The following is an 11024-nucleotide window of genomic DNA, read 5'->3' on the forward strand; positions in this document are numbered from 1 at the left end:
TTTTTTTTTGATGGGTGGCACTCACCCCGCCCGCACAGCCCGCCATGGCTCATCTGCCTAATGCTCAAATAGTGTCCGGCCCAATCACGAACAGTAAAAAAGGAGCACAACACATCAGGCCGTGAGCATGCAGCGGAACGGATCCGGAACAACAAAGCAGACTCGTCGATCCACTCAAAAAAAAAAAAAGCAGACTCGTCGAAACCCGTTGTTCTAAGCTTCTTTATATATTTTCATTTGTTTTTCTTCGTAATCCTCGTAATACAATATTCAATACTTTCAAAACACTGATTCAACAGTCAATTAGTTGGGACGTGCAAAATATCATACTTGACATATATACGAATTCCACGCCTAATAAAATATTCAATAAAATGATAAACTTAACCCATCGTCTCTAAGTTTCGATGACAATCAGGAAGGATGTATGTCCTTCGAACCATGCGGGTGCCTGAGACGTTGCCGCGAGCTCCGGGTGCTTGCTTGAGCGGGCTGTGGGTCGACGCGGACGGGCGCGTGCCATTCTCATCTGGCGGTTGGGGGACCCGGCCGGAGGCAGGGCTGTCCCGCAAAATATATGGGCCCTATGCCAAATTTCAATTTAAACCCTAACTATAGAAGAAATAATATAACTAAGGCTTATTTTATACCACTTCAATCAAATAGTTTAATATAATGATTGTGTATGTTGCTTAATTGAACCCATTTGTTCAACGTCTTATGTTAGATAGGCTGTTTTTTTAAGCTAAAAGAATCTCAAAATCAAAATTTTGGAGTGAAATGAAGATTCTTTAATAATAAACCTACAACTCCTTTATAAGATTTAGTCCGCTCCTCTACTATTTTCTTATTTTTAACCCTTTTCTTGGAGTAATATTTCCTAATGCGACTAAATACTGGTGACAAGTATGAAAAAGGTCAAATTAACATGACTATTTCAAGAAGAAAACCAAAATTTACAGTCATATCCATTCTGTACTAGTACGGCCCTGGGATGCTATTGCTCTTGATGGGCCCGATCCAATACAATCTGATACCTTTGGATTAAGAACAAAATTAGAGAAAGACTGGCTAGAGCGCGCGCGCACACACACACAAAAACAAATACTAGATTGGATTGGTGGCGATTTAGGGCAGCCACAATGTACACGAAAAGTGGTCTTCCCCGCCGTCTCCCGCGCCTCCCCGTCGTCTTCTCCCGCGCCTCCCCGTCGTCTTCTCCCACGCGATGGAGGCGGCCAAGAAGCTCAGCGCCGGAGCGGCGAGGAAGAGGAGGCACGGGTCCACGGCGCTGTTCGTGGCGGTGGACTACGCCTTCCTGCTCGCCTTTGCCGGCTTCCTCGCCTACCTCGTCGGGTCCCGGATCCTCGCCTCCGTCGCCTCCTCCGCCTAGATCGGCTCCCGCCCTCCGTCGCCTAGGCCGGTGGGGGGCTGCTGCGGCTGCGGGGATGGTTCGCTTGGGGTTGGGGAATGGGGATGGTGATGTGGTGTGGTGTGGAGCGCCAGTGCTTTTGACCGGTCGGGGCCTGCGAGGACTGCCGCCGCTCGGCTTTGCTTTGCTTGGCTTCGCTTTTTTTTTTTGAAAGGATATTGGCTTCGCTTTCGACAGCTTGGGACACCCCGCTTGCCTGCTGACTCGTTTTAAGCAGCTGGGGGTGGGGATTATTCTTGACAAGATTTTCTATTTTAATTTTGGGAGTGAATTATGCTAAATTGTTGGAGATAATCTTTTTTTTTACTTTGCATATATTTTAGGGAGTTGGCAAATCACAAAATTTGCCAAGTAGAAAATGCCAAACTCTTGGAGATGCTCTTATAGTCCTATAAAGCCTGGCTCAACATTGTGCATAGTGGCAATAGAAAAGAATCTTTTATAGGTACCCATAGCCACAAAGACCACCCATAAGGAATTAAAAATACTAAACTCTCTCTCATCTCACTTGCCATCTCCTCCCTCTCTCATCTCTTTGCTGTTGCTGCCACTAGCTTGGTAGAATTTTTATTTGTGGGTGTACCCTTCACTATGGTCTTCAACATTGTAGCAATGACATTAGCTTGTGGTCTACTGGCACGAGAGCCCACCTTAAGGACTGGTTGGGCCATAAACATTGCCCTCGCCTCCACAGGTCCAGGTGATCTTCTATGGGTGAACTTAGGGATTAATTGGGGGAGGAGAATTAGGCGCACGGCTGTTGATCTATAGCAGATTGTTTGTATCCTGCAGGAAAAATTAGAAGAGATTTAGGGAGAGAAAGAAAAGTTATCGAATGCTAAGGTAGTATTAGAACTAGTAGTTAGCACATAGTTTAATTTTGGGGGCCCCACATTTTTTAGGGCCCTGTACAGGTGCACTGGTTGCACGCCCCTCGGGACGGGCCTAGCCGGAGGGTTGGTAAAGCTTCTCCACGAACGTGCCGCTTTGAGCGGGTTGCCTTGAGGAGGCGATCCAGGAGAGCTCATGGGCAGCCATGTTGTCCTTGCGGGGGACTTGTTTGAGCTCAAGGGCATGGAAGTGCGCGCTCGAGGCGGCGTACTTCGATGGCTTGATTTTCTCCGGGTTCGCCTTGATCCCGCGGTGTGACACCAGGAAGCCAAGCAGGGGTACCCCGGCCGAAGACGCACTTCTCCAGGTTGAACTTGACTCGTTTTGCCCGAAGATTGCGGAACGTTTCGTCTATGTCTTGGAGGAGTGTTCTGCTTTTGCGGGTCTTGATGACGTGGGTAGGCCACGCATCTGATGTGTCCACCTGGAGCAGCTGCGGGTGCACTGGATCGTGTGACATGGACAGCCAGAGCGTGTGATATGTGCACACGATGCATCTGACATGTCTTTGGTACCCGGAGTGCTAGAAGCTGTCACCCGGATCATGTGAACTGGCCACTTGGACCGTATGTTCTGCACCCGGGGAGGAACCGGCCACTGACCTACGGGGCCATGGTTCAGGGAGCCGCAGGTCAGTGGGAGAGTCTCTCTGTAGTACTGCAGAGTAGACTCATCCCCCGGGGAGTGTATGATCTGGGTTGCCACGCTTGATGCGTCCACCCTTAGCTGCTGATGTCACGCGTAATACAATACCAAGGCATTGAAAAATAAGAAGGCCCACTCCCACTCCAACGTACTGTCTCCGTCCAAAAAAAAAAAACAAGTCAACCTAAAAATTCTAGAATAAATTAACAAGAGTTGCGTGCGTGTATTTATAGGAATGAGTGTGCGTGCGTGTTTGTGAGCGTCTGTACTGTGTTTCTCAAAGAAAAAAAAAAGATAAAATGACCATGTTTGCTCCTATTTATTATCCATATTTGATACTAATTGATTTTTGCATGCATATGCACTTCCTAAATAGGGTAAGATGTCATGATTTTTGGGACAAATTTTGAATTCTAGAGGGACACGATTGGCAAAAATAAAAAACTTGGAGCGGAGCTGTAGCAACGCCCTTAATATTATAAATCTGGTTTAGAAGAAAAATATATTATATAAAATTACATCTCACTATGTTCATTAGTCATTTCATGAAAAACAATAGTCACTCCGTGTACTTTTTGTGGGTGCATTTCCAAGCGGCACAGAGACAATTGTAACTGTCTCATTACCTCAAACATCGTCCCTGTCCTTTTATTTCACGTTTTAAAGTTCGTTCCATTGGCTGCATTGTCACACTTTGCTTTTCGTTTGCATGTCAGGTCCGTAAGACATGCAAACAAAATTTGGGACGAAGAGCCACGTAACAATAACTTATATCCAGGTCAACAACTATACATACTTGTCTGCAACTATTTCTTTTTTTGTCAACCTCAAAACCTCCTTCACCATATTATTGCTCACGCTCAACACATGGATCTCATCCTAATCAAGAAGTCAAGAAAAACCATAGATCTCATCTCAATCAAGAGGCCACGAAAAACCATACTTAAACAATGAACCAATCCCACCGCTTAGTTTTGTTGACTCTAGAACTCTATTATGAAAAAAATAAGAGTAAATTGCACCCGTCATACATCAACTTATGCGGCTGTATCACTTTAGTCCAACAAATTGTAAAATGCACGAATAGATGCATGAACTTGTCAAAAGTGTGCATCTACGGTCACACATACACCACAAAGCGTATTTTGGCCACAAGCTTTAATGTGGAGAAGAGGGAGGGCCATAATGCAAAATATCTCTTGGTTGATGATGGTCTCTGCCATGTGATGATGCTCGCGCTATCTATCTGTCCAGTTCGATCGGTCAATTGCTTGTTACACATGATCATATATCTGTTGTTTGCTTTTGTTCTGAGTTCTCAAGGCCTAGAATATTATAAGCAAATACACAATAAGTTGAAAAAACAAGAATATTGTAGTCACAACAAACTATATTAATTCCACATTTAAAAACTGTGATAAGAAAACTAGTGATAGTACTAGATATTCATGCCTAGTCCATAACAATCACACAAAAAACATTGAATTATTCTTGAGATTCTTGCTGACTAAGGTTAGCTAGAGCATTTTGTGTAATGCTAACCTCGTCGATATCTATTGCGGCACTTAGTTCTCCTATACTATCATCATCTCTCTTAGTCCTTTTCCGACCATGCCCTTTTGTACTTTTAGTACTACCACTTGTCCTACCTCTTGTGTTTCCTCCTGCATCTCTTATTTGAACACGTCCTCTTGTGCTACCTCTAGTCCCTCTTGCCCTTCTCAGTCTGCCTTTTGCCATTGCAGTGGTCAGTCTTGGAGGAGGCATTGCATCTCTTTCTTGTTCAACAAAAAGAGACTGGTAATGGCCCTGGTGGCTGCCTTGAGTTAGCGTGTAACATATCCTGTAGCAGAAATAAATTAGATACTACCGGTCTCATCTGCATGCCTAATTAATTCTGAGCATAACCAAATACTGCTCTGTCCAGATACATCTGACAAAAAGGTTGAATGAAATTTCGGCTTCCTCTAGATCTAGACAGTTTCCCATTGACAGGTTGTAAACAATGCCCACCTTGTTACTATGTCTGAATATGAAGCTTCTACATTGAGCGCATCAACTGAAACAACTTCCTCCAAGCAGCAGTTCACGGGTGATTAGTTCCTAACCCTATTACTGCATTCAAAAACTGTGTTTGTTAGGCAAGAGTAATGGATCCCAGCACACAGATTCACAGAACAAGAAATATACAGATATCACGCTTCTTCCATCAGCCCTGCATATATATAGATTATTGTGTATGTCGTTTTTTGTGATTTACCTTTACTGAACTCAAGCTTAATAAGTAATAAAAGCTGGATTAAGCATTTGTCTTAATTAGGCTCTCCAATTTCTCAGATGTTGTCCCAAATCTGAAACTTCAACTATACATTTAGTTAACCTCATCTGCTTAAGGAATGCATTGTCAACAATTTATCTGATACAGTTCCTGTTTAGTGTTCAGTCACAGCTTCTTCCTGCTGGGAAATTCAATCAGCCAAAACAGAATGCCTCATATCATAGTTTACCTACATTATTTCCCCTTCAGGTACATCTTTGCAGCACCTCATTAACAGGACAGGAAACCATCATCCCGTAATCGTCCGCAGCAAACTTGGCGGCTAATCCATCCCTGTGTCATCATCAAGCATCAGCTGGTTTGATACCCCTGAAACCCGCCTGCCATTTCTATAATTTCTTCGTTTACAGCTATGAAAGCCTCTAAGCTGTTTCAATCCCTAATGCTTCATTCGTACCTAGACCCGTTATGCTTGCACCATTTGTGTAATGCACCTTCCCTAAATAAAATTGCATGGTTCGTTCACTATTTTTTATTTACAAGCTAAATGTCGCGTCTACATTCTACAACCTTTGGTCAGTCAAACATTTTTTTTTTGAAACGAACAGGCAGGCGAGCTGCCTATTATATTAATTAGAAGGGAAAAACCAAAAAAGACTAAAGGTACAACACTGTACAAAATGCCGCCTAAATACCGCGAAAGCAAAGCAAAACAAAACTTTACGCTTAGCATTTAAGCTCTGCTCACTAAATTAGTCAGTTGCTTGGCTTGGTCACGCAAACATTGCTTTTATGCTCATTTGCTGCGCACGAAATGTTTGCCCAAAACTTATCAAACTGGTACCTTTAGCTTCCAGCTATCAACATACCCAAAGGAAACAAACACCCGCCCACCTAATACTGCTTATTGTTTTGATTAGGTGGCTTTTCACATCAAACTTTTGCAGCACGAGGAAGCCACGATCCAGTGGCACCTCAAGTGGAAATTTCTATTGAACCTATCACTGAAAACGATCCTCCTCTGCCTTTTGAATCGGTCGTTGGTGATGGCTTATAATTAAGCATAACACATATGCTCTACATAATGGATCCTCATCTTATTGCTTCAACAAATAGTCATGCGTACAAAATACGTAATCGGCAGAAAAAATTTAGGGAAAAGTCAATTTTTCACTCTCGAACTATCGCAAAAGTCTGATTTTCAACATTCAACTACGAAACCGGACAACATAGGCCATCCAATTGTCAAAATCGGACAAATTTGGCCTTTAGGGTGATTTTGAAGGTGGTTTTGTATTTTCTAAAAAATTAAATAAATCTAATTAGATCTAAAAATCAAAACTAATTCACTTTAAATCAGAAAAATATGAAATTAGTACCAAAATTTTTCTAAAAATGTAACATATCTATTATTGCTCCATTTGAATCTTAATTATTAAAAATAATAGGCATAACTGCAAGCAACCAAATATTATGAACATAAAAAATTAGATCTGAATAGCTCACAAGTTATGTGACAATAGATAGGTTATATTTTTAGAAAACTTTTGATACCCATATCATAATTTTTTGACTTAGAATGAATTACTTTTTTAGTGTAAATTGAAATATTTTTTATTCTCATAAAATGAAAAAACACCTTCAAAACCACCCCAGGGGTCAAATTTGTCCGGTTCTGACAGTTGGATGGCTTATGTTGTTCGGTTTCGTAGTTGAAGGTTGAAAATCAAACTTTTACGATAGCTGGAGGGTGTAAACTGGACTTAACCCAAAAATTTATACGAATTTCCCTGCCGCGCGCGCTTAATGCACTAGTAAACCTGAATCGAGGCGTTGTGAGAGACAGGATGCTCATCGCGTAGCTGGTCGACATTTGTTTTCAGAATTCTAGTACTATGTACTTAAATTCCATCGTCTCCAGAGGGCCCCTTGCGACCTTCTGGCATAGTTGACCATGGGGTTATTATCTCTAAAACAATTGCCGCGAATCCTGGAGTCACGAGTCGGAGATCGGATCTCGAAAGCCGGAAGAACTCACACAATTGCATACTTAGACCAAGAGGAGTAGAGAGGCTGTGTAGAACAAGCAAACATGGAGTACATAACAGGCACGCTTAGACCAAACAAGCAAGCCTGTGTAGAAGGAGCAAACATGGCGTTGAGAGGCTTGGCAACAGCGCTGCTCCTAATCAACTTCTCCTCTTGTTATCTCTCTACTCCATCCTTGGCCACCTCTGATGGCTATGGCTTCATCCAGTGCCTGACACACAAGATACCCGGTGAGCTGATCGTCACGCCGGGCTCCAGCAACTTCACCAGCGTGCTTGTCTCAACCAGCAAGAACTCCAACTTCTTAACCAATACCACGGTGAAGCCAATTTGCATCGTCACCGTGGCAGACGCCTCCCACGCGCAGGCCGCCGTGGTGTGCGGGCGTCAGAACGGCGTGCGCCTCCGCGTGCGCAGCGGCGGGCACGACTACGAGGGCCTGTCCTACCGGTCGGCGCGGGCCGAGGTGTTCGCGGTGGTCGACCTCGCCAACCTCCGCGCCATCACCGTGTCCGCCGACGAGGAGTGTGGGCCGACTGCGTGGGTCGACTCCGGCGCCACCGTCGGCCAGCTCTACTACACCATCGCCAAGACCAACCCGGAGCTCGGTTTCCCGGCCGGCGAGTGCCCGACTCTCGGTGTCGGCGGTCACTTCAGCGGCGGCGGGATCGGCATGATGATGCGCAGGCACGGGCTCGCCGTCGACCATGTCATCGACGCCAAGCTGGTCAACGCCGACGGCGAGCTTCTCGACAGGGCAACCATGGGAGAGGATCTGTTCTGGGCCATCCGAGGAGGCGGCGGGGAGAGCTTCGGCATTGTCCTGTCATGGAAGGTGGGCCTCGTGAAGGTCCCACCGACAGTGACAATGTTTCGCATCCCTAGGACGCTTGAGCAGGGCGCTGCGGACATCGTGACCAAGTGGCAAGTTGTCGGGGCAACCCTGCTGCCCAGGGACATCAACATGATGGTTATTCTGCAGGGTCAACAGGCCGTGTTCCAGGCCCTGTACCTGGGCAGGTGCGATGAGATCCTGCCGACCATCGCGTCCCTTCTCCCGGAGCTAAACGCGACGGAATCCGACTGCAACGAGATGACCTGGCTTGAAGCGATGGCGTTCATCGGCTTCCGCGGCAACACCAACACAACGGCGCTCCTGGACCGGAACATCGGCTACAATGCCTTCTTCAAGGTCAAGTCCGACTACGTCCGACATGCCATCGACAAGGAGGTCTGGCCGGAGATCTTCAACTGGTTCTCCATGAACGGCTCCGGGTTCGTGATGCTGGAACCCCACGGCGGGGTCATCGGCACCATCCCCGCCGGGGCGACTCCGTACCCGCACCGGAGCGGTGTGTTGTACATCATCCAGTACATCGCTCCCTGGCCGGCCGGCGACGATGGCTCGACTGCGAGAAACTGGGTCAGAGACTTCTACAACTTCATGGGGCAGTACGTGACCAAGAGCCCCAGAGAGGCGTACATTAACTTCCGGGACCTAGATATCGGCGAGAACAAAGTGGTGAATGACGTCAGCGTGTTCGGTAGCAGTAAGGTGTGGGGTAAAAAGTACTTTGGTGGCAACTTCAAAAGGCTCGCGAAGGTGAAGGGGATGGTGGATCCAACTGATTACTTCAGGAATGAGCAGAGCATCCCGCCACTGCTCCAAGGCTATTGAATCTAGTGAAGTTGTGTTTCCCGTGTGCGTTGTACTATTAGTGGCGCGAGTGCTTACCTTGGTATTTCTGTCTTGTGATTGTTTTCAATGAATCCGCACCAAACACGGCCTGAAGCTCAAGCTGTTCAAGATATTGACATAGTACATTCAAGATTGAATACACTTTCATACATTTAATATCCATCTACCAATGCTCTGCTCAAAGGAATTTCACAATACACTATCACAAGTGCAGGCGACGGTTCTGCAGAATAGACAAGTGTTTCACACAAGATTACTGGAGCAAAGCAATTTGATATAGAACAACAATAGACCATATTGTTGTATTTACATGCCCATTTACATAAATGGCTACCTAGTGGCAGGCAACCATTTTGTCAAGCAGGAACAACTTCACATTGATAAGTCAAGAAAATATATTCTCGTAAAAAAAGAATACAGATTAGTAGTATATCACATTTTCTGAAGTTTACCTTGGGTACCCTATAAAACAACCAGCTTTAAGCCTTGAAGTGTCTTTTATGGATGGAGGCCAATGCTGATTTTTGAAGGCCCTGATACACCACTCCACACTCTGGACTGCATGCTACTTGACACGCCTTTCCCCAACTTGGTACATCAACTCCTCCTGTTTGACTGGATGCTACTTGACACACCTTTCCCCAACTTGGGCACAACAACACATCCAGAAATCCGGCTTGCATAACCAATGACATCCCTGACCAAACCTCTGACAATAGTCATCGTGTAATACCTTGCCGATTCAAGGGTCATATTGCTCGGAAAACCTATTATGACGAACAAGGCAGTTAGGCAAATATGTTATCAAGTACTAGTATATTTCAGTTCATAAACCAAAGCGTCAATTACAGCAAGAGTTGAGGGCATGAGAACAGAGCACCGCTTTGGTCGTTGCTCCTAACGAGGACGTGCTGCGGCAGGCCGATGCCGACGCCGGCGAGCGTGAAACCGACGCTGAACCCCACGCCGCAGCCGGCGCCGACGTACCCAATCACCTCGGGGCCGAACCCGGGGCCCCAGTCGACTCCGCAACCGAGGCCGAGCCCCATGCCCCAGAACGCGCCGGCCGTCGGGTGGACGGGGTCCCACCGCTCGTACCGCCCAAAAACCACTAATGATCAGCGAAGTGTTACGGTGTGGGAGGAACCTCCCTCTAAAATAATCTAAGCCGTTGATCTTTAGAATCTATCTTTTTGTCTAATGAGGGGTACTTTAGTAACATACTCCCTCCTTCCCTGTTTATAAGGCATACACGTATATCAAGATTCAAACCTTGTCATCTTTGACCAATAATTTGACTATTAAATTTTTATTTTTATAATGCAAATTTCATATGATTGGATTCATAATCAAATATATTTTACAATGATTATAAGTTTATAATCAAAAGTGATATAATATATGATAAATAAATAGTCAAAGTGTTGTTTAGAAGACCGTGTCATGTTCCACCATGCCTTATAAACGGGGAAGGAGGGAGTATTAACAGCAAATAAATCGGCTTGCCCCTTCCTTTTCCCCAGACGCCGGCGCACCCGTGCCGGCTCTTCTGCACGGCTGCACCTCGATCCCGAGCAAATATGGCTCACATTTTTTTTTGAAACGCTAAGTGTGGCTCACATATTAAGCTCAGTATTGTTGCAATTGCTTCAGTCGTGACTAAGCTCACATATTGAGCTTTCTTCTTATTTCACCAATGAGTCAATTAAGGAATCAGGTAAAGAACGGAAGCAAGCAAACTTTGGTAACCAACAAACGTGATGGATTATTAACACGTCAGTGAGGCAATTTTCGTAGTTTTCGTATACAGAGCTCCTTGACGGCGGCATCTGACCTTGCCTCCGAACTCCGAAGAACCATGATGCTTGGGATATTAATAGGGAGGAATACATGATCTTGTGTCTGATCCTACTGCATCCCAACTCTGTCCATGAGCTCGTATCTGTTTCCAACCAGCTGCGACCCACCATTGGAATTGAAACAGCAGTGGACGCGGCGTCGAAGTCCGGTGCAGACTCGAGGGCGGCACG

At 45.5% G+C, this 11024-nt stretch overlaps 1 protein-coding gene across 1 annotated transcript; it reads left to right on the forward strand.

Moving 5' to 3' along the window:
* The first annotated feature begins 7206 nt into the window (after window positions 1-7206).
* On the forward strand, window positions 7207-9154 carry LOC120706366 (berberine bridge enzyme-like Cyn d 4). Its single transcript, XM_039990996.1, has one exon. The coding sequence runs from the start codon at window positions 7339-7341 to the stop codon at window positions 8971-8973; it is 1635 nt and encodes a 544-aa protein (XP_039846930.1). The 5' UTR covers window positions 7207-7338; the 3' UTR covers window positions 8974-9154.
* Window positions 9155-11024: the final 1870 nt, after the last annotated feature.

This window comes from Panicum virgatum, chromosome 5K (assembly GCF_016808335.1).
Source record: "Panicum virgatum strain AP13 chromosome 5K, P.virgatum_v5, whole genome shotgun sequence".
In the NCBI taxonomy this organism is placed as follows: Eukaryota; Viridiplantae; Streptophyta; class Magnoliopsida; order Poales; family Poaceae; genus Panicum; species Panicum virgatum.

Bases quoted from the DNA above. Each gene is read 5' to 3' on its own strand.
- LOC120706366 (XM_039990996.1), top strand. From the start codon at position 7,339: ATGGAGTACATAACAGGCACGCTTAGACCAAACAAGCAAGCCTGTGTA.